Here is a 24,661-nt window from a genome sequence, read left to right on the forward strand (position 1 = left end):
TGCAGGATCCTTTACAGACATCAATGGTGTTATTGTGAGCTCTGGGCAGCAGTGTGAGGAAAAACTAGTGCCACAGTGCCAACCACAATGACCATATAAGTGAGACAGTGGTGCCCGGACTACACAGCTGTCATGCTGATTGGGCTCCACTGCTTTAGATAATACACAAAAGCATTCAAAACCAGACTAGCAAGTAGATGGGAGTTGCCCGTCCTGTTTACAGAATGACACATCTCTGCAGATTGTTACCCCTTCAGCATGTATTTGAAAATCGGGTGCCCAACCATTAGTCAGTTGAAAAGTACAGATTGTTATAATGAATGTAGACTATGTTAGAGAATACAGCGCACACTACATGGCTCTGCCAGGCGGGTGTACAGCTCCACCGGTCGCCATTCTTGAGAAATGTACCATAAGCGGAGTATGCCTCACCAGTCGTGGCACGGCCACACTCCCGTTTCTGAGAACTTTTAACATTGAGGTGTACAGACAGTCACGTTGCAAACCACAGACATCTCCATGTTTTATGCAGAATATTTATATAAATATTTAATAAATCAGTTGCATCAGTATAGGACTTGAAAGCCACATAAACTAATGTTTGTTTTGGAAGGTAAAAGTGTTTCTAAACATGGCATGGATATAAACACCATCTTTATAATGCAGTCAAAACTGCGTTCATAGATCTCAAGTGTGCACAGTGTTCTGAATATTACGCACCCAGACAGTGAATGAAGACTAAAATGATAAAGAATGGTTCAATCCATATGCAAGTGACAGTACTAATGCATGAGCTTGTGGATATCACCAAATTAAAAAAAAGACAAATGGTTACATTACTGATGTACTTCCTGATAGGGAATGTTAGTTATAGATAACATGCACAGTGCAAGCGACCACATCCAACCCTAAACCAGCACTATTTACAGGACTGTAACAGGGCACCCATAAGCCCCTTCTATAGGCAGCAAACTGCAAACTGCATCCTGTTCCTACCTTCTCTCCTCTCCCAGTCAGGAAAGTGACGATCCCCGGGTGACGTAGGCAGATGAAGGATGCAGGAGGGACTAAACGGCGGTGACGTCACCAGCTCTGGTGTCGTAGCGCTGCTAGGCTCTGCGTCCAGCGTCTCCTGGCACCGCCCACCATGTGTGCTGGATAGGAAGGGGCGGTGATCACGGGAGCCAATCAGGACTCTAGGGGCGGGATAAGGTGAGGTGGCACAGGTCGGTTAGTTTCGTTATCGTTGCTCACGTTGTACATGGTGTGTATAGCGGTTATGTCACGTGGTAGATAGCGCGTCAGTCACTGGAAGCAGCGCTCTGTGCTGGGGAGGTGTCTCTTGGTCCTGAACATTAGGCAAGAAAAACATAAAGCAATATGCTAACGTAAACGTGTCACGGTGTGAGTATGGCTGACGGTAATACAGTATTGTAACAGCAGGGGGTGCAACGGTTACAATTTCACCAGGGTCCCTATATCACATTCATTCATTTGGACTATACACAGGCTTTGATGAAAGACTTCTTTCTATACAGTGATCAAAACCTTTAGGGTATGTTCACACGAGGGCGTCCGTTACGGCTGAAATTACGGGGATGTTTCAGCCTGAAAACATCCCCGTAATTTCAGCCGTACCGGCATGTGCAGGCGCTTGAACGCCGCGTCAATTACGGCCGTAATTAGCGCTGCTATTCATTGGAGTCAATGAATAACGGCTCTAATTACGGCCAAAGTAGTGACAGGTCACTTCTTTGACGCGGGCGTCTATTTACGCGCCGTCTTTTGACAGCGGCGCGTAAATATACGCCTCGTGTGAACAGACAAACGTCTGCCCATTTCTTTCAATGGGCAGATGTTTGTCCGCGCTATTGAGGCGCTATTTTCGGGCGTAATTCGGGGCAAAAACGCCCGATTTACGTCCGTAAATAGGCCGTGTGCACATACCCTTAGAGATTTCCAAGTGATTTTCATGTTACACGATGGAGGGGGAAAAAAAAGTAGTTACAAGTTATTAAAATGGTTCATAAATCCCAGCATGTAGCGATTAAAAACACACTGGTGACTCGCTTTACTGCAGCAATATGGTAGAGATCTTTAATACTCAATACATTTCTGAGGACCGATTTCAGTGTTATTTTTTTTGTAGTAGTGCTAAAAAGTCTAGATCTAGCCCTAGATAGGGTGAGTTCACACGTAGCGTAAATACTGTGGATTTTCCGCAATGGAAGTTGTTGCAGAAAATATGCAGCATAATACAGTAGCAGCAAAGATGTGAGATCCACGCGCTGCGTAAATACTGAGCAGAAAAAATGCTCAGAAATTGACCTGCGGTGCGGATTTTTATTCCGCAGCATGTCAATTGTATTTGTATTTCTCTCGTCCTTCAGGCAGCACTGATGGGTAAATGAGGACTGCACCTAATTAGGACAGAAGGACTCGCTAGGGTTAATATAAACAATAATTAACAGTTGCTGTCCCTTTAAATACTCCTCCAAGACAAGGAAGAGGCGTGTTTTTTGTTCTGTCCTAATTAGGAGGTCCTGTTATCCATCTCGGGATCGGCTCTCTACTCGCCCCCGGTTAGGTAGCCGTGGCACTGCTCTAGGCGGTCGTAGCCTCATCCCCTCCTTTGTCATTCTACGTGCGCTGAGAGTACCTGGCTATGGCTTGGAAAACCATGTGTGCCCCACTTCTGACTATCGGAATCCTCTATAGGAAGTGGGGCAGTGGAGAGTGCGCGGTCACAGCTTCTGTACACGCCAGCGGTGTTGTGAGTATCGCTTCCGCATACATTTGTACCCCACTTCTACAGGAGCTGCCTTCTCTGGGCAGGGCGGGAGATCTAAAAGCCTCTCACTTTTATTACACATCGGCACATGCCGGGCAGCCGAGCCGTGGAGCGTACAAGGTGCGTGGTCTCCTGCTTTCTCTCTATACAAAGGGGATGTTGTATTGTATATTAGAGCTTTGTGTTATGCTTATGGATACATTTACTTTTCTGGTACCATTCATGTTCTTATGGTATTTGTCTGTTCCCATAGATATCCAGCTAAGAACAAGGGAAAATGAAAACTAGACATAAGGCTTGTACCAGTTGTCAACAGCCCTTACCTGATTCGTGTACCACTGATCTGTGTTCAGTGCTCACACTCCTCCGAGGATCACCTTGCACTAGGGACTAAGGAGTTTTTTCAATGGTTCCAAAGCCATCTGTCTAAGGCGTTCGACAAAGTGGAATCTAAGAAAAGAAAAAAAATCTAAAAAACATCATAGAGGGTCTAACTGTCATAATAAAAAAACTCCTTCCTCCTCTGAATCTGAGACTATAGTCTGGTCCGAAGGTGAAATATCAGATGGTTCTGATGCAGATGTTTCTGAAGAGTACTTTCTGTTCCATAAAGATAAATCTTCTAAACTTATCAAGGCTGTTAAAGGGGTTATGGAAACTGATGAATCCCATAGGGATATTGTTAACAAAGATTCTCTTTTCTATTTCCCTAGAAAAAAAGTCGAATGTACTGCCTAGTCACCCGGAGCTCAAAAATCTCTTTGAACTGGGCTGGGACAATCCGAAGAAAAAATTAGATGTCGGGTCAAGGTTTCGGGCTGTTTATTAAATAAACCCTAAAGAATCGGAGGAGTCGGAACTCCCTCCAAAGGTGGACCTCCATATGGCAAGATTGTAAAAAAAAAAATCAGTCTTTCCAACTGATGAATCATCCTTCCTGAAAGAGCCACTTGAAAGGAAAGAAGACTCCATGCAAGGAGAAGTTACCAGGTTTCTGCTCCAATCCGTAAGTCCTCTCTGGCTGTGGTGACGGTCGCTCGTGCACTCAGGCTATGGTTGAGTCAAATGGGTCGTGATGTCTTTGATGGTGTTTCTAGAGAAGACATTTTTAAAGATTTATATACTCTTAATCTTACAGCTGATTTTCTACGTGATTTTCCTGTAGATACACTCAGACTAATCTGATGTTATCAAATTCTGCCCGTATAGCGCCATGGATCAAGCTGTGGTCAGAAGATGTGGCTTCCAGTCATCATTTCTGCTCGCTTCCCTTTCACCGTTCTTCTCTCTTCAGAAAAGATCTCAAGGATGTCTTGAAGAATCTGAGTGAAGATAAAGGGAATTCGTTTCGACAGGTTCCTAACAGAACTTGGAACTGCAGTTTTCCAAAACAAAGGGGAAGAGGCAGATGGCCCTTTCAGAGACCCTTCAGGCAAAGTACAGGATACAGGCTTACACGTGAAAACCCTGCTGCTCCAGGGAATAGAAAACCGAAAACGTATTTCTGTTACCTGTAGGAGCCCGGTTAACAGATTTTGCTCCACACTGGGACGACATCACCACAGATGCCTGGGTACTCTCATCAATAAAAAGGGGCTTTGCTCTAGAATTTTCTCAACTTCCTCCAAACAGATGGGTGGTTGTCTCCGCCAAAAAAACTCACATATTCACCCTTGTTTCAGAGTTTCTAGACAAAGCGCATTAGAAGAAGTTCCAGTACAAGAACAAGGGTTGGGAGTTTATTCAGTGGTTTTTGCTGTCCCAAAACCAGAAAACAAGTGTAGACTAGTCCTAGACTTTCGTTTTCTGAACAGACATCTCAGGAAAATTCTATTCAAGATGGATTCCATAAAATCTGCCATTGCCATTCTTCAGCAGGGGGACTATATGGCAAAAATAGACCTAGTGGATGCATATCTCGACATCCCTATTCGTAAGAAAGACAGAAAGTTCCTCAGAATTGCTGTACGCAAAGAAAAACATCTTCTTCACTATCAATTGACCTGCCTCCTGTTCGGGATTACATCTGCCCCCCAGGTATTTACAAAGATCACAGTTGTGCTGGCAGAGGCACTTCGTCTTTAAGGAGTTCAGATCATCCTGTACCTACACGATTGGTTAATCTTGGCTTCCACCAAAAGACCAGCTTCTCAGAGATGTGACAGAAACTGTATCTCTCCTTCAAGAGCTAGGCTTCCTGATGAATTGGAAAAAGTAATTATTTAATCCAACCAGTCACTTCCAATTTCTGGGATTCAACCTAGACTCATCACTCTCCCATCTCAGAGGCTTCAAAAGATCAAACAATCAGTCTCTTTTCTAGCCAAGAGTCTGAAGACTACAAACGGAAGAGCTATGAGAGTTCTGCGTCTCCTAACCTCGGTAATACTAGTACCCTGGGAAAAAGCCCACTTCAGGATTCTGCAATACAATATACTTTCAGTACGGAACAAATCTCCCACAGGCGTAGACAAGTCTCTAACTCTCCAGCCATACACTTGTTCCAGTCTCAGGTGGTGGTTAGTGGAGAATAATATTCGCAGGGGCAAATCCCTCAAATACGAACATCCTCTCTGGTTGACAACAGACGACTCCTCTTCAGGGTGGGGTGCCCATCTGGACTGTCTCTGGACTCAAGGTCTGCGGAATCTTCAGGACAGAACCCTCTCCTCCAACCTGTGGGAAATGAAAGCGATTTCCTAGCACTACAACATTTCCGCAATCTTCTGGTCAACACACAGATGACAATCCAATCAGACAACCTGGTATGCGTGTATTACTTAAACAAGCAAGGAGGCACTCGGAGCAGATCACTGAGCAACTTATGCGACAACGTCATGTCTTGGGCAGAGAAGTTGGATGTCACTTTGTCTGCAGCCCACCTATGGGGAGTTTCCAACGTCTAGGCGGATCTCCTGAGACGTTCCTCTCTCAAACCAGGAGAGTGGTCTCTCAACCCATTAATTTTTCAACAGGTCGTGAATGTCTTTGGAACCCCTCAGATAGATCTTATGGCGACCAAGCAGAATACGAAATTGCTTAAGTTCTTTCCAAGGTGGATCCACTCCCTGTGGTAGATGCACTCTCTCTCCAGTGGAACAAAATGTTTGTTTACATTTTTCCACCCTTTCCCCTAATCCAGAGGGTACTTTGGAAATTGAAGGAGGAGAAGCCATCTTGATTATACCCTATTGGCCTCACAGAGTGTGGTTTCCCTTGCTGATGAGCCTGAGCCAAGGCGAATTCTGGAAATGACCACTGGTTCCAGATGATCTATCCCCGAGGGGTTTCCTTCATCCTGCACCACAAAAAATTCATCTTACGCCGTGGAGATTGAGAAGGAATCTTTGAGTCATCTGGGGCTGTGTCCCACAGTAATTACCACACTTCTTTCAGCTCGTATGGAGAGTCTTTTCAGCCTGGTGCCAATCCAATAATATTTCTTCACCTAAAGTTCCCGATCGATTATCCTTTCTACAAAAGGGATTTGGCAAAGGTCTAAGGCCTTCTACCTTAAAGGTCCAGTTTGTGGCAATTAATTCTCTGTGCAACAATGAATTTTCAAACCAGCCGTTAATCAGAAGAGTCTTTAGGGCTTCGAAAAATCTTCGTCCTCCAGTTAGACCTCCTTGTCTTCTCAGGGACCTAGGACTCATTCTTCATTACCTATCAGGATCTCCCTTTGAGCCAATTCAAGAGGTGCCCTTAAAGTCTCTTTCTGAAAAGGTCCTGTTTTTGGTTGCAATATCCATTGCCAGAAGACTTGGAGAGCTTCAAACCTTATCCTGCAGAGAGCCCTATCTTCAAGTTAGACCTGACTGTCTAATATTAAGAACTGTTCCGCCCTTTTTACATAAGGTTGCCTCAACTGCGAACTTAAATCAAGAGTTCTTCCTTCCTGCATTATGCTCTTCGCCTCAAAATGATCAACAAATGTTGCTTCATACATTGGATGTCAGATGAGCAGTATTGGTCTATATTGAAAAAACTAAAAACCATTAGGAAGGATGAATCTCTGTTTCTCCAACATACAGGTCCCAGAAATGGTCTAAAATTCAGTGGAGCCTCCTTATCCAGATGGATAAAAAATGTGGTCTCCGGAGCTTATAGAGCACTTGGTCTTCCTTCACGCTTGCGGGTTAATGCACACTCCACAAGGTCTACAGCAACCTCCTGGGCGGAATTTGCTTGACTGTCCTTGGACCAGATTTGCCAAGCAGCATCAGGACTTCCAATACCTTTGCTAAACACTACAGGCTGGACGTCTCCTCCGCTAGCTCAGCCTTTGGCAATAGTGTAGTATCTAGTCCTGCAAATTCTTCTCTCCCCTTTGATTTTTGCTTATTAAATCCCATCAGTGGTGTCTGAGGGACTAGAGAAAGATCTAAATTTTACTTACCTGAAAATTTATTTTTCTCGAAGTCCAAAAGCAGCACTGCTGAATTTCCCTCTCAATAAATTTTGTTTTGCTAAATAAAAAAAACACGCCTCTTCCTTGTCTTGGGGGAGTATTTAACGGGACAGCAGTTGTTAATTAATTGTTTATATTAACCCTTGCTTGTTCTTCTGTCCTAATTAGGAGCAGTTCTCATTTACCCATCAGTGCTGCCTTTAGATTTTGAGAAAAATAAATGTTCAGGTAAGTAAAATTTAGATCTTATTTATTGGGGGTATTCCCCATTGAATTCAATGAAGAGCTAAATCCCGCAACATATAGCAGCTGTTGCTTTGTGTTCGGCGGGTTCGCAGAGATCCCGCAGCAAAAAATACAACTCCTGTAAAAAAAAAAAAAAAGCCTGATACTTACCCAGAAGTCTGTGTTCCTCCCTCCAGCACGGCCTCCTGGAAATGACGCTTCATCCCATTTAAAGGAAAGAGAGTGTGAGCAGCACAGCAGAACAAAAGAAGCCTCCAGGGCCCAGATGGGTGCCGACCTCCAGGGATCTGACTTTTAAATCCCACAATGTCCAAACAAGAAGAAGAAAAGAGAGGCGGCACTCCAAACAGATGTCGTCAGAAAAGTGGATTTATTCTCCAATCAGTGCAGTTAACAGTGCAACGTTGAGCAGCTGAAACGTTGCACTGTTTACTGCACTGATGGGGGAATAAATCCACTTTTCTGACGACATCTGTTTGGAGTGCCGCCTCTCTTTTCTACTTCTTGCTTCATCCCATGTTACAGCCGCTGCAGCCAATCACAGGCTGCAGCGGTCTCCTGGGACGATAGGTCATCCCAGAAGGCCGGCCTGCTAGCAGTGCTGCAGTTTTCCGCGGGGGACATTCCGGGTGAAAAACTGCACCACAGTTTGGTGTGGTTTTCATCCGGAATTCCATGCAGCGCACATGGCGGATATGCTGTGTGCCCTTACGCAGCATATCCTCACCATGTGAACTCAGCATTAGGCCTTATTCACACGAACGTTGAATACGCCCACGTGTCGCACGGACCTATGCAATTCAATGGGGCTATTCAGACGTATTGTTTTTCATGCAGTGTATGTCTTGCGTCAAACTCACTGCATGTCCTACTTTGGTGCATTTTTGCGCACCACGCACCCATTGAAGTCAATGGGTGCATGAAAATCACAGACAGCATACAGATGTCTTCCGTGTGCTGTCCGTGCTTCACGCACCAGTTGCTAAAGAAATGCTAAAGAAATGCAGAGAAAAATGCAGAGAAAAAAAAAAATGAAAAAAAAAAATGTGCACTAACACTGACATCAAAAACTGATGACACACGGAACTGCAACGCATGAAAAACACAGTGTTTTTTACGCAGGCAAAATGGGCACGCTCGTGTGAATCTGGCCTTAGAGTGTCGTTTCATAAAACTTTTAACGTGTCCCTGAGGTGGGATTAGCTGAAGAGGAGCTGATCGAAATCTATGTGCCCGTCTTCAGTTAACTCATTCTTTCCTAAAAGAGCCAAAGTTATCCCATTACAGCTGTAGGGGCACTGCGCTCGGCTGACCGACTCTGCCCCTTCTTTTCAGCTATCAGTGAGGGTCTCCGCACCCGGACCACTACCAATGAGAACTCCTGACATGTCTATATTATGTCAAAAGTTTTATGAAATGACCCCTTCCCGCTGCAGACTGTTTAGACTTTCCTGACAGAGCCCTATTTTTCAAATCTGACAAGTCCTGGACCGAACACAGTGCAGGGAGCCGGGCTCCTAGCATCATAGTTATGTACGATGCTAGGAGTCCCTGCCTCTCCGTGGAACTACTGTCCCATACTGAAAACATGATTATAGTACGGGACAGTTGTCCGGCAGCGAAGCAGGGACTCCTAGCGTCGTACATAAGTATGATGCTAGGAGCCCGGCTCCTTGCACTGTGTTCGGTCCGGGACTTGCGGCCGAAATACGTCTGTCCATTACGGACGTAACATGCTCGTGTGAACTCAGCCTAAAAGTCCGATCTATTACAATATACCATTATTTAATTCGCACGGTAAGTTTAAAAATGTAAAACATCAAAATATTTTTTTGGTCACCTTAGTGCTTAAAATATGAAATCAAAAAAATCGTATGTACCAAAAAATGGTGCCAATAAAACTACTGCTCGTCCCGCAAAAAATAAGCCCTCACACCCCTCAATCGATGAAAAAAATATAAAAAAATTTTTGCCTCCCAGAATGTGGTGAAACAGAATAAATAATTTTTTAACAAATAATTTTTTCCTTATTTTCTGTTGTCTAAAACCTGGGTGCCTCTTATGGTCAGGTGCGTCTTATAGTCCGAAAAATACGGTATATGAGCAATCTAGCTAATCTTTTCCCTAGGGGGGACTGAAAAAAGTAAATAAATATTTTATTGTAGGATAATAGTGAGACAAAATTTGGCAGATTCACTTTCTGATTTTGATAACTCCCTGTCACTTTGTAGGTCTACCGGCAAACAGCTGATCATGAAGGTCTCGCTGATGGAGTCTCCACAATCAGCTGTCAACTGCTTTGGAGACGCCATATAAATGTGATGCTGCATGGCGAGTTATATATATATATATATATATATATATATTATATGGACAGCCTCTCTTGATATCAAAGCTGTCGTGCTGATCAGCAGATTCCTCTGGGTCCGGCTATTGAAACCCTGCGGGCCACCTGTTCTTAGCATGTAGTGATTCTTGACGCTCATTCAAATGAATAGGGGACCACAGGATAAGTAATAAATATTAGATCACTAGTGCACCACAGCTGAGACCCCCAGCTCTCACTCGGCTGTTTCTGTAGTTCCCCTAGAGATGTATGGAGCGGCAGCCCACATACTCGACCTCCATTCCATACATATTCCTCCTTACCGGAGATGTGCTGGTGAGGAGGCAATGCGTACACGGGACTCCCATACTAGTAATCGGCAAGGGTCCCAGCAGCGGGACCACTAGATTTCTAAGATTTATTATATATCCCATGTACAGGTGACAATTGTTGTTTATATGCTACATTTTTCAGTTTTTACCTCTGCATTTCGGCAGCCATAACTTTTTTAATTTGTTCATTGACGTGGCTGTATGAGGCCTTGTTTTATGTGGGAGAAATTGTATTATTTTTTTTCATAGTTTGGAGGTAGAAAAAAAATATTTTTACGGCGTGAATATAAGAAAAAGCGATTCTGTGCATTGTTTTTCTCGTTTCTTTTTTATCCCGTTCACGTTTCAGTTAAATAACCCATTCTATTAATTCTTCAGGTTATTACGGTCGTTTAGAAACCTAATCTGTGTAGGTTTTTTGTTTTTATTTACTGTAGGGGCAATAAAATATATTTTATGCAAAATAATGACTTTTTTGGACTTTTTTTATTATTTATTTATTTTTTTGGTTGTTTTTTTTTTTAAAATCTCCTTAACCCTTTCACGACCAAGGACGAAAATGAACGTCCTGGTCGGCTGCTAGTTCCCGCACCAGGACGTTCATTTTCGTCAGCATTTCAAACTATCACTCTGTGTAAACACGGAGTGACAGGCGCGCGCTGACAGCTGTCCTAGACAGCTGTCACATCAGTCTCGCCGGAAAGCGGACCATCGCCGCTGCTTTCGGCAATTAACCCCTTAAGTGCGGCGACGGATTTCCGTCGCCGCATTTAAGTGGTTTGAAGCACATCGGCAGCCCCCACGAAGTGATCGTGGGGGCTACCGATGCTTGTCACGGCAATCGGAGGTCAGATAATGACCTCCGTGTTGCCATGTACGGAAGCCTCGGAGGAGCAGCCTCCGGCCGGTCCTCCGAGGATTCCTGTCAGAGTGACAGTCACGTCACAATGACAGTTGTGAGTGTAATGTACTCTAGCAGCGATCAAAGCTGCAAGACTAAGTGTCCCCTAGTGGGACAAGTGAAAAAAGTTATAAAAATGTTTTAAAAAAAGTGTAAAAATAAAAGTTATAAGTTCTATAAACACTAAATGCTTTTTTTCCTATAATAAGACTTTTATTATAGAAAAAAAATGAACACGTTAAAAAAGTACACATATTTAGTATCACCGCGTTCGTAACGACCCCAACTATAAAACTATAATGTTATTTTTCCCGCACGGTGAACACCCCAAAAAAAATCAATAAAAAACTACGACAGAATCACAATTTTTTTAGTCACCACCGCTCCCTAAATAAAGAATAAAAAGTGATCAAAAAGTCGCATGTACCCAAAAATAGTACCAATAAAAACTACAACCCGTCCCGCAAAAAACAAGCCCTTACACAGCTTTTTTGACTAAAAAATAAAAAAATGATGGCTCTCAGAATATGGTGACACAGAATTTTTATTTTTTTTATAAATAAGTCATTTTATTGTGCAAACGCTAAGAAAAAGGACCAAACCTATATACATATGGTATCGCCGTAACCGTACCAACCCGCAGAATAAAGTAAAAATGTCATTTATAGCGTACGGTGAGCGCCACAAAAAGAAAACCTAAAAAATGGTGTCAGAATTCCTGTTTTTTGCTCAGGATTGCAAAAAAATTGAATAAAAAGTGATCAAAAAAAATCGCATGTACCCCAAAATGGTACCAATGAAAACTACAGATTGTCCCGCCACAAATAAGCCCTCACAGGGCTCCGGTGGTGAAAAAATAAAAAAGTTCTGGCTTTCAGAATATAACGATGCAAAATGTGCAGAGTGTTCCAAAAGCGGGTAACATCCGACACCATTTATCAGTGCGACACCGGCCACACATCTATGAAATATTATTTATTTACCCCATTATTATACCCTCTTATTATGCCCTGATGTTCTCCGCACAGATTACACATACCCCAAAATTATAAACTGAAATACCAGCAAAACCCCAAACAAAACTACTGCCAAGCAAAATCTGCACTCCAAAAGCAAAATGGCGTTCCCTCCCTTCTGAGCCCTGCAGCGTGCACAAGCAGCAGTTTGCGCCCACATATATGGCATCGCCATACCCGAGAGAACCCACTTAACGTTTTATGAGGTATTTGTCTTCTGTGGCACAAACTGGGCACAACATATTATGCACTAAAATGGCGTATCAGTGGAAAAATGCAATTTTCACTTTGAACCATCCGCTGCGCATTAACCCCTTTGCGCACTATGACTTAATAGCACGTCATGGTGCGGGGGTTGATGTATGGAGCCGGCTCACGTGCTGAGCCCGCTCCATACGCTGCGGGTGTTGGCTGTGTATTACAGCTGACACCCGGGACTAACGGACAGGTACAGCGATCGCTCTGTTACAGAAGCCTGTAAGAATAACAATATACTGCAATACATATTATATTGATTAACTTTTATTAACTTTTTTGGGGGAAGGGAATTGAAAAAACCCCGCTATTCCTGCATTGTTTTTAGCTTTTTACATTTACGCCATTCAATATGCGGCATAAATACCATGTTACCTTTATTCTATGGGTCGGTACGATTACGACGATACCACATATGTTTAGGTTTTTTATGTTTTACTACGTTTGCACAATAAAAAACCTTTTAAACAAAAATAATACATTTTGGCATAACCGCATTCCAAGAGCCATAACTGTATTATTTCTCCGTTGATATCGCCATATGAAGGCTTGTTTTTTGCGGGACAAAGTGGAGTTTTCATCGTTACTATTTTGGGGTGCATGGGACTTATTGATTCATTTTTATTATATTTTTTTGGTGGGGCAATGCAGAAAAAAAGCGATTTTAACATTGTTTTTAGCGGTTTTTTTTGTACGTCGTTCAGTATACCGTTTAATGTGTGAACTTTATTCTTTGTGTTGTTATGATCGCAGCGATACCACATATGTGTACTTTTCATGTTTATTTTTACACTTTTATTAAATAAAACCACTTCTTATGGAAAAAATTATGTTTTATTTTATTTTTACTGTTCACGTTTTTTTTTTTATATTTTCAAAAACTTTATTTGACTGTTTTTAATTATTTATTTAAGTCCCACTAGTGGACATCACCATGCGATCTTCTGATCGCTGCTATAATGCTTTGGTATACTTAGTATACTAAAGCATTATTGCCTGTCAGTGTAAAACTGACAGGCAATCTATCAGGCCATGCCTCTGGCGCGGCATAATAGGCATACAGCCAGGGCAGGCCTGGGGGTCTTTGTTAGACACCCGGCTGCCATGGCAACCCGTTGGCGGCCAGAAATCTTCAATCTCGGCAGTTGCAGCGGGAGCCTGACTGTCAGTCATAGCCGGGCTCCCGCGGCGATCGTGCGAGCACAGCTTCTGTGCCCGCACGATCTCCATCACGTACATGTACGTGGGAATGCGCGAACTGGCTGCATTCCCCGACGTGCATGTACGTGAAAATGCGGGAAGGGGTTAAAGAGCTATAACTTTTTTATTTTTCCACCGACATAGCTGTATGAGGGCTTGCGGGATTAGTTGTACTTTTTAATGGCACCATTTTGGGTACATATAATTTTTTGAGGAACTTATTTTTGGGGGGGGAAAGAAAAAAAAAACAGCAATTCCGCCATTTATGCCGTTCACCGTGCGGCATAAATAACATGTTACCTTTGTTCTATGGGTCGGTACGATTACGATGATACTACATATGTAGAGGTTCTTTTATGTTTTACGACTTTTGTACAATAAAAACACTTTTAAGCTGATTTTTTTTTGTTTTTGTATCGTCGCTTTCCAAGAGCCGTAACTTTTTTTGTTTTCCGTCAATTTAGTGATATGTGGGCTTGTTTTTGGCGGAACGAGACGTAGTTTTCATTGGTCTTTTTTGGGGTACATGGGACTTATTGATGTACTTTTATTATTACTTTTGGGGGGGGGGGCAATGAGAAAAGCAATTTCTCCATAGTTTTTTGCATTTTTTTTCTTTTTCACGGCGTTCACCATACGGTTTAAATGACATGTGACGCCTCATGCACACAACCGAGTGTGCCGTCCGAGTCCCGTCAGTGATCCAAGGAAAGATAGGACATGTTCTATTTTCACTCGGACCATTTTTCACGGACCCGTTTCACCTGCTAAAGTGAATGGGTCCGTGAAGACTATCTGGTGCCACTCGGATGCCGTCAAAAACGGCCCAAGTGGCACAACGGTCGCATTCAAGAGACCTTAATCTTTTGATCACAGGTATAACGCTTTGGTATACTTAGCATGCGAAAGCATTATTGCCTGTCAGTGTAAATTGCATTTGCGGACCGACGATGGGTGAGAGCTGGAGCTCCCTCCCTCTGTAAACTAGATAAATGTCGCTATTGACCGCAGCATTTAACGGGTTAAACAGACACGATCGAATAAAACTTCGATCGCTACCGTTTGATCAGGAGCCCGGCTGTCATTAGACAGCAGAGCACTCGCTCCAGCCTGCACGAAACACCCGTTTGACTAGGCTGCCGTGAAAAAGCTGTGGCCTTAGCGTACTGTCGGTCACGAAGGGGTTAATATTAGCCAAAGATAACCCAAGTAAATACAAAATGCTGTTTTTAAATTATTTCATTTATTGAAGGAAAAATGCTGTTCAGTGGTTTTGATCGGTGGGGATCCGAGTACTCGGGTGAGCGCTTCTTTTCTGATCAGCTTTTTTTGAAAAGCTGAGCAAGTGGTGTAAGGGCTCAGACTTTCTATTGAGCGCGTACATCGCTCCGAGGGAAGCCGTGCAGAAACAAAGCGGCACATCGCTCACTCAAGTGCTTCTACCGCGTGGTTTAAGCGGTAGACATGTCACTTCATGACATGTCACTATCAAATGTCAAAAGTTTTTTAAAAGTTTAGTTACCCCTTAATTTTTATGTGGTGGGGGGGGGGGGCAAGGGAGATAATGACCATTCCGACGTAGTTTTTTGCATTCGTTTTTTCTGTCATCCTTCTTTGAGTTTAAATACTATGTTAACTTCATTGTTCAGGTCATTACGATCGCAGTGATACCAGATGTGTGTGTGTGTATATATGTGTGTGTGTGTATATATATATATATATATATATATATATATATACACACTTTTTTTTTTCAATCGCGACTATTCGAGAAGTAGCTCCAGCCCGCACAGGACCCCCGTACAGGACTTTGATTAGGCCATTGTGAAAAGGTGGCAACCTAGCCTAGCGTTAGTGGCGGCGATGAAAAGGCGTATTGGTGGTCACTAATAGGTTAAAAGCTGCATTTTGTGTTCACTCGTGTTGTCTTTATCTTATGTTAAAATTATGATCTGAAACCTTTAAATGTGACAAACCAGAAAAAATAGAAGATGTAATCTAATGAGAAAAATATTCCGCAACCAAGAAATAGCGACATCTGTGAGTTGCGAAATACTTTTCCCAGTGTAATTTTATTCTTCTTAAATACAAGGCAATAAAAGACAGGATTTAATATTCAGGTAAAGCGGCTTTTCCTGATTTATCAAAGGTTTACAAATCAAGGATGCAGTCACACGCGGCAGAGTTTGTTGCAGACTAAAAATCGGTTCCATTTATCTGACTGTGGTTGTTTCTGCAGCATAGGACTGATTTTCAGTACCAGAAATCTCTGCAACAAAATCTGCCGCATGTCACTGCGCCCTTATCCGGCACCTCCAATAATAAGATCTTTACCCAGGGAACAATCTGGATGCAAAATATGTTTAATGTGTCCTATTTAGAGATCAAACAGATCAGCAGACGTGTTATACTGTATATTGAACCAAAACTGCCTACTATAAACTGTACCTACTACTACCACTAGATGGTGCTGGTGTTACAACTATCAGAATGACAAGAATTAGCGCTGCACACAAACTTTAGAAATACTTTTTTCTTTCTTTTTCCCCAAAATTTTGTGGTTACCGAAATTTTCCTGCATGGCCATAGTGGTTCAAGCACAGATATGACAACTTGGCATGCTGGGGTCAATACTTCAGTCTTTTTTTTGGGCTCCATAGTGTAGCCTCCTTGAATAGTAACAAGCAAGGTTGCTTGAAAGAGATCAGAAGCATGGTAGTGGCTAATACTTGGGGCTTTTTATGAGAATAAAATAAGAGTGGTGGAAAAGGCTACATTTTTGAAACTTTTCTACGCCAGAAAACTGCCGTAGAAAAGTTGAAAAGGTTTCAGTAAATTCTTGTATTCCCCATGAAATAACAATTCTGGAGCATCGTTTGTTAGAACTCTGCATTGATCTGTTCCTCTGTTATCCTTCCTGGAAATGTATGACTAAATTAATAACTGGGCATTACTATTCCCCTTGCCAGTAGGGTATGTAGCCGCACAGTCTCACTGTCGGCACTAAATGGTAAAGTGGAAGAAAAAATGTGCTTCATACAAAGCTTCCTGAAATGTATCATTCTATATACTTGTTTTCTTTGTTTAGGTCGGTTCCATTCTCCTGTAGGCTTAATATAATGAGTACAAGTGTGAGAGAATGCCTTGAACTTCAGCTCTTAGAAATGGAAATGCTCTTCTCAATGTTTCCTAGCAAAGAGGACATTGTCATCAATGGTGTGAATTCGCTTGCCATCCTAAGAAGGTATTTAGAAGGAACGTATGATTCCCTGCCACCATCTATTGAATTTTCCATTTTTGTTAAAACTCAGGATCTGAAGGTAAGAATTGTTCATTTGTATGTATGTTTATTTATAGCGGATCTGTCACATATTTATGCTGCCTTGTCTGTGTTATGAATGTTCTGTAGCTTCTGAGTATTTAGATCTTACATTTATGGCGCATGTCTTATATGTTCACCCTCCAGCCGCTGATTGACACTTCTCCCTATTACTGTATACAGAGAGAAAAGTGTCAATAAGCACGCCGTAAGTATATGATGTAAAAACGACAGAACTTTGCTAACTCGGTGATAACACTCTGAAATCAATGTCTGTCACTTTTTTATGCTGCCCTGTCTGATTGATCTGCTTTAACTGTTACTGGACAGGGGTGTACAAAGAAATCATAGGCCCCCATAGCAAGACTTCTCCAGCTCTACTCCAACTCAGAGCTATGATTACAATTTTTTTTATTAAGAGGCGCACACCCCTTAATTAAATTATGTGCAGCTCAAGTGCTATGAGCTGGTGTATATTTCCACGATAATTTATGACAGTTTTTGGCATATTTTATAGTAAATTTGTCAGGCTGTAGTTTTGTTTTTTTAAAGTTCTGGCTGCGGTTTCAAAGTGAAAAGAAGTCGCACATTTCTGTGCAAGTGGCGTGAGCCTAAAAATAAATCCCCCCCCCCCCCATAAAGCTGAAAATCCCTTGCTTCTCTTGACACAGCCAGAGTTCAATGATAAAATCCTGTCAGCCTGCAGCCACCACTAGGGGGAGCTCACTGCATATGTAATTATACCGCTAGTATTGAACTCAATGGGAGCTGTAAAAATGTAGTGATCTTTTTTTTGTCACAGCTGTAGGCAAATACTATTACTAACAGGGAGCTGGGGAAGCAGTTCTTTGCCAGCCTCCTCATCCCACGTGCCCCAAAGCAGACGCATGGGCTGCCTCTATGGTAGGTACGGTGGATATTAAATAAAAGAATGGATCAAAAGGCTAGGAGCTGGTACCGCTTCTCTGACTCACAGAATCTACCTAATATCAATCACATCGAAGTAAACTTAGATGTGATCGATTTTAGCTGGATTCTCAGTCTCAGAGACACAGAGGACCCGTTCTCAGCCGAGCCAAATCGGCTGAGATTGAATGATACAGCTACTATGTATACAGGATACATAGAAGCTGTATCTTAAAAAGTAAATTTTTTTTAAATAAAAGTAAAATGTAAAAGTTGCTTAAAGAGGCTCTGTCACCAGATTTTGCAACCCCTATCTGCTATTGCAGCAGATAGGCGCTGCAATGTAGATAAGAGTAACGTTTTTATTTTTAGAAAACGAGCATTTTTGGCCAAGTTATGACCATTTTCGTATTTATGCAAATGAGGCTTGCAAAAGTCCAAGTGGGCGTGTTTAAAGTAAAAGTACAACTGGGCGTGTATTATGTGCGTACATCGGGGCGTTTTTACTACTTTTACTAGCTGGGCGTTCTGATGAGAAGTATCATCCACTTCTCTTCAGAACACCCAGCTTCTGGCAGTGTAGACACAGCGTGTTCTCGAGAGATCACGCTGTGTCTTCACTCACTTCCTGCCCCAGGTCCTGCATCGTGTCGGACGAGCGAGGACACATCGGCACCAGAGGCTACAGTTGATTCTGCAGCAGCATCGGCGTTTGCAGGTAAGTCGATGTAGCTACTTACCTGCAAACGCTGATGCTGCTGCAGAATCAACTGTAGCCCCTGGTGCCGATGTGGCCGACACGATGCAGGACCTGGGGCAGGAAGTGAGTGACGTCACAGCGTGATCTCTCGAGAACACGCTGTGTGTCTGCACTGCCAGAAGCTGGGCGTTCTGAAGAGAAGTGGATGATACTTCTCGTCAGAACGCCCAGCTAGTAAAAGTAGTAAACACGCCCAGATGTAACACACATAATACATGCCCAGTTGGACTTTTGCAAGCCACATTTGCATAAATACGAAAATGGTCATAACTTGGCCAAAAATGCTCATTTTTTAAAAATAAAAACGTTACTCTTATATACATTGCAGCGCCGATCTGCTGCAATAGCAGATAGGGGTTGCAAAATCTGGTGACAGAGCCTCTTTAAACACAACATACATTAATGTAATTAAAAAAGAATTGCTTACAAAGTTGTACATAGCCTTTAATGATGTTTTTCGCGTCCTTGTTCTTTGGCCATTGTCTTAGGAGTTGAAAACCTGATTTCTGTAGTAGATGTACATACAAATATTAGTTCTGTAATATATATATAGCACACTCCAAGATACGAGACAGCACTCCAGTAGTAGTGAAAAATAGGATCACTTTAATCACCCCTTTTGCAACGTTTCAGCCCTACTCCATGGGGTACTACTGGAGTGCTGTCTCGTATCCTGGAGTGTGCTGGTTATTTGGGACACTGGTCGAGTGTCCGAGCGGGAATTTTTTGCACCCTACACAGAAGGAACGGTGCTGCTTTTTCTTTGTTTTTATATATATATATATATATATATATATATACTAGAGCTCAATAAGATAATGCCTGTGTTCACATTGTTAGTGATGAAAGGGATATCTGTTTTACAGGTGAAAGCAGAGCTGCATGTGTATCTTCCTCTCAATTACCCTACAAAGGAGCCTCAGCTATTTGTCCGGTCTAGTGCTTTGGACAAGCTGCAGCACCATGATCTCAATAAATGTCTAGCAACCTTTATCAGTTCAATGGATCGTGGAGATCTGTGCATTACTAATGCTATACAGTGGCTGTCAGAAAATATCCCCTCCTATGTGGAAAAATCCAAGCACACTAGTGGGAATGAGAAAGACATGAAAAAAGTCTCTATTACTTTCCATCGCATGTGGATCTATAGCCACCATATATACCGGCAGGAATTAAGGAAAAAAATCTTGGACTGTGCAAAGCGACTGCACTTAACAGGTTTCTGCTTGACAGGGAAACCAGGCGTGATATGTATAGAGGGGGATAAGGAGCAATGTGAGGAGTTCTGGCGGGACATTCGCTATCCCAACTGGAAACATATCTCGTGTAAGCACACCGAAAGCAAGAATGTGACTGATTCATTGGATCATCTAAGACTTTTCCAATGCTTTGAAGAGCTGATTTTTGAGGCACATGGAGACTATGGACTGAGGAAGGATTACCATATGGCCCTAGGACAGTTTTTTGAATACCTCCAAAAGCACCAGAGTGACCATATCTTTAAGATTTTATTTGGCATTGAGGGGAAATGTTGATCAGTTCAGATATATTTGTTGGTGTTAACAATAAGAAAACATACACGAAAACTACAGTACCCATAAATACAACGATTTGAAGCCACATAAAAATGTTTCAATAAAAATGTTTTGGTGGTAACAACAGACTCCCGGCTATTTGAAACATCCCTCAAAGTTTAAATATGGAGTTTAGTGTACAGATACAGGATCAGATTTAAGCTTAATTCTTAGATATGGTACGTAAATACAGCGCCTGAACCAAGCACCGTACATATATACAGGACCAAAACCAAACTCATTACATATATACAGCACCAGAACTAAGCTCAGTACATAAATACAGCACCAGAACCAAGCTTAATTCATAAATACAGCACCAGAACAAAGCTCAGTGTGTGTGTGTGTGTGTGTGTGTGTGTGTGTGTGTGTGTGTATGTATATATATATATATATATATATATATATACACATACAGCTACAGCACCAGGACCAAGCTCAGTACATGTATGCGGGACCCGAACAAAACTCACTATTACTTATTAAAACACATAAATACAACACCAGAACCAGACTCTGTACATAAATACAGCATCAAAACAAAGTTCAGTACATAAATACAGCACCAGATCAAAGCTCAACACATAAATACAGCACCAGAACCAAGTTCAATACGTAAATACAGTACCAGAAACAAGGTTGAAAAAAGACACAGGACCATCAAGTCCAAACTTTCTCAATAAACTACCCGTCATTCATTGCTTGATTAATTATAACCCTCAATGCTATTTGTCAGTAAATAATCATCTAGCCTTTTTTTAAATGCTGACATAGTATCTGCCATTACTACCTCTAAGGGATAGGGCATTCTATAGTTTGACTACTCTAACTGTAAAGAACCCTTTCCTATGTTGATGTCTGAAATGCCTTTCTTCCACACGCATTGAATGTTCCCTGGTCCTTTGTAGAGTCCTTGGGAAGAACAGTTATGTGCTAGTTCTTTGTGTTGACCACACATATATTTATAAATCTTAATAAGATCACCCCTAATGCATCTTTTTTCGAAGCTAAACATACCCAATTTCTCTAGCCTTTTATTGTAAGCGACTCCTCATATCCCATTTAATAATAGAGTTGCCCACCTTTGAACCCTCTCCAGTTCTTCTATATTTTTATTGCAATGTGGAGCCCAAAACGGAATTCCATATTCAAGATCTGGCCTTACAAGGGATTTATAAAGGGGTAATATTACATTTGAATCACAGGTTTTTATCTTTATTTTTATACACCTTAAAGTCATATTTGCTTTTGCAACTGCTGCTTGACATTGAGTGCTTCTGTTTAGCTTATTTGTAACCAGAATACCCAGGTCCTTCTCTTGTTCCGTTATCCCCCGCTTCATTCCATTTAATGTATATGAATTAGTATTATTATTGCGTTCTATTATTGCATATATACAGCACAGAACCAAGCTCTGTACATGCATACAGCACCAGAACAAAGCTCAGTACATCAATTCAGTACTAGAACCAAGCTCAGTACATAAATACGGTACTCGAACCAAGCTCAGTACATATATATATAGCTCCAAAACCAAGCTCAGTACATATATACAGCACCAGAACAAAACTCAGTACATATATACAGAACCAGGCTGAGTACATAAATACAGTACCAGAGCAAAGCTCAGTACATGCATACAGCACCAGTACAAAGCTCAGAACATATACAGCACAGAACCAAGCTCAGTACATATATATATATATATATATATATATATATATATATATATATATATAGCTCCAAAACCAAGCTCAGTACATATAGACAGCACCAGAACAAAAATCAGTACATATATACAGAACCAGGCTGAGTACATAAATACAGCATCAGAGCAAGGTTCACTACATAAATACAGCACAAGAACCAAGCTCAGTACATAAATACAGCACCAGAACAAAGCTCAGTACATAAATACAGTACCAGAACCAAGCTCAGTAAATGCATACAGCACCAGTACCAAGCTCAGAACAAATACAGCACAGAACCAAGCTCAGTACATAAATACAGCACCAGAACAAAGCTCAGTACATATATATATATAGCACAGAACCAAGCTCCGTGCTGATAAACCAGAGGCAGAATAAACGTTTACATTCAGTGACTCACAGGTGATGTTCACTTTCAGAGAAAAGCTGATCAGAAAATAAGCGGCTCAGCGCTCACCCGAGCACTTCTGCCACTTCGTTTTAGCGATCGGTGGGGGTCTCAGTGCTTGGACCCTCACCGATCAAAACCTCTTAAATGTCACTAGGACATGTCAGAAGTTTTTTTTTAAAAGTTTAGTTACCCTTTAATATATTTACCTGAAGCAAGATATTACAGTATTTGGTGTTCAAAGTTTCCAGCATGGAACAGTTTACATTTAAGTAATCTAGTTTCTGCTGCAGTGAAATATTCCCTTACAGTGATTAATTCACTTTATGTAACATAAACATTTTTTAACTAACTTGACATTATTTTTGGCTTTCTACATTCCCAAGTGTTCCAAAAAGCTATTTAACAGTTTCATCATGCCCTTGAGTTACCACTGGGTACTGAGACTGTGTAAGATCTCCGAATTTAGGAATTTTGGCTTAAATATTGGTCAAAGTATATGTGTGTCCAAAGAGCTTTATTATTTCTAAATATCCCTGTAGGCCAAAGCAAGAAATTCCAAAAACTCCCAGCTGTGACACTTCATACATGACTATCAGCAGATTGAACGCTTAGCTAAATGATAGGTTTTGTAGGCAGAATTGGCATAACCTCATAGCAATTACACGGACAACCATGTATAAGTGCATGTAACAATATAGCCTAGGTCTTAACTGAGTAACTATCACTTGCCAGGCTTAAAACGTGGCATTGGGCATCTTTTATCCAAACCAGAACTCATTTACAGTAATATATGGTAGATATTAAAGCCTATTGATTCCCTGCACCATCTTGGTGAATATCTCAAATATATTTATAATTTGCCCAGCACATTTTTCTTTTATTATGATACATTTTCAGTTCATCTACAAAATGTAGAGCAGACATGAATCAAATCATATGAAATCTGTTCACATACAAATTTCTGTTCAGCTGGTATTACAATTAGGGCATGACCACACGTGGCGGATTTCCTCCGCAACTGTCCGCATCAATGCCGCACAGAATCTGCGTTGCAGATTCTGCTGCGGATCTGCACAAAATGTGCAGAAAATTGATGCGGACTAGCTGCTGCGGACTGCGGGAAAAGTACTTCCCTTCTCCCTATCAGTGCAGGATAGAGAGAAGGGACAGCACTTTCCCTTGTGAAAGTAAACGATTTTCATACTTACCGGCCGTTGTCTTGGTGACGCGTCCCTCTTTCGGCATCCAGCCCGACCTCCCTGGATGACGCGCCAGTCCATGTGACCGCTGCAGCCTGTGCTTGGCCTGTGATTGGCTGCAGCCGTCACTTAGCCTGAAACGTCATCCTGGGAGGCCGGACTGGAGACAGAAGCAGGGAGTTCTCGGTAAGTATGAACTTCTATTTTTTTGACAGGTTGCTCTATATTGTGATCGGTAGTCACTGTCCCGGGTGCAGAAACAGTTACTGCCGATCGCTTAACTCTTTCAGCACCCTGGACAGTGACTATTTACAGACGTCTCCTAGCAACGCTCCCGTCATTACGGGAGCCCCATTGACTTCCTCAGTCTGGCTGTAGACCTAGAAATACATAGGTCCAGCCAGAATGAAGAAATGTCAAGTTAAAAAAGCAAGACGCATCCGCAGCACACATAACATGTGCATGACAGCTGCGGACTTCATTGCGGAAATTAGAATCTCCATTGAAGTCAATGGAGAAATTCCGCCATGAGTCCGCCACTGCTCCGCAACAGACAGAGCATGCTGCGGACACCAAATTCCGCTCCGCAGCCTATGCTCCGCAGCGGAATTGTACGCATCGTCTAAACGAACACTGCTAAATTAAAGTGAAAGTCAATGGACAAACGGCTCCGCTGCGGATTAACGCTGCGGAGTGTCCGCAGCGGAATTTAAGTGAAATTCCGCCACGTGTGAACCCAGCCTAAACCCCTTCACGCCGCAGCCCTTTTTCAGATTTTCGTTTTCCTCCCCACCTTCCAAAAGCCATAACGTCTTTATTTTTCCGTCGATATAGTACTGTGAGGGCTTGATTTTTGCGGGAGTTGTAGTTTTTCGTTGAGCACAAAGGGGAAGGACCCTAATAGTTGGTGGGCGTATTCGTTAAATTCAAAAAGATTTTTTGCCTACCGGCAAAGAGAGCCCTGTTTTCCAGCTATCACATGAAAATAATAAAGTATTTATTACATTTGCAACAAGACAGACTACATAAAGTTAAAAGTTAAGGGCCATTGCTGACTACGATCAGCTTAGTGCAAGGTATAGGAATAGGTATTATAGGAGTGAAGTGCTAACGGCTGCAGAACGTAACACCCAACCCACAGTTAAATTCTAAAGAGTCAGCAGGACAAGTATTAAAATTGAGGAAGAAGCCCCCCCCGACATGTTTCGCTACGATGTAGCGTCTTCAGGGGTATCGGGACATTTATTTTGTCGCCAAATTCTGAGAGCCATAACTTTTTATTTTTCCGTCGATTAAGTGGTATGAGGGCTTATTTTTTGGCGTTC

General features: G+C 42.0%; 2 protein-coding genes across 10 annotated transcripts in view; one reads left to right on the plus strand and one right to left on the minus strand.

Moving 5' to 3' along the window:
• Window positions 1-1,175, minus strand: part of PGM3 (phosphoglucomutase 3) — a 31,263-nt gene extending 30,088 nt beyond the window's left edge. The window contains exon 1 of the mRNA XM_075862078.1: window positions 997-1,175. The gene's annotated coding sequence lies outside the window, so the exon portion shown is untranslated. The remainder of the gene's footprint in view (window positions 1-996) is intronic.
• On the plus strand, window positions 1,094-20,122 carry RWDD2A (RWD domain containing 2A). Of its 9 annotated transcripts, XM_075862081.1 has the most exons (5): window positions 1,269-1,404; window positions 3,505-3,797; window positions 7,371-7,430; window positions 16,567-16,798; window positions 19,330-20,122. In XM_075862081.1, exons 3-5 carry the CDS (start codon window positions 7,423-7,425, stop codon window positions 19,996-19,998), a joined length of 909 nt encoding a protein of 302 aa, XP_075718196.1. In that variant the 5' UTR covers window positions 1,269-1,404; window positions 3,505-3,797; window positions 7,371-7,422; the 3' UTR covers window positions 19,999-20,122. The 9 variants fall into 9 exon arrangements, with proteins under 9 accessions (XP_075718198.1, XP_075718197.1, XP_075718201.1 ...); XM_075862083.1 differs by lacking the exons at window positions 1,269-1,404; window positions 3,505-3,797 and adding an exon at window positions 1,094-1,226; XM_075862082.1 differs by lacking the exons at window positions 1,269-1,404; window positions 3,505-3,797 and adding an exon at window positions 1,094-1,212.
• The last annotated feature ends 4,539 nt before the right edge of the window (window positions 20,123-24,661 follow it).

Source organism: Rhinoderma darwinii, chromosome 4 (genome assembly GCF_050947455.1).
Source record: "Rhinoderma darwinii isolate aRhiDar2 chromosome 4, aRhiDar2.hap1, whole genome shotgun sequence".
Classification (NCBI taxonomy): Eukaryota; Metazoa; Chordata; class Amphibia; order Anura; family Rhinodermatidae; genus Rhinoderma; species Rhinoderma darwinii.

What these genes read in the sequence shown, in the direction of transcription:
- RWDD2A (XM_075862083.1), top strand. An exon ending in TTAAAACTCAGGATCTGAAG is followed by an intron (nt 16,799 to 19,329) that starts GTAAGAATTGTT and finishes TCTGTTTTACAG; the next exon opens with GTGAAAGCAGAGCTGCATGT.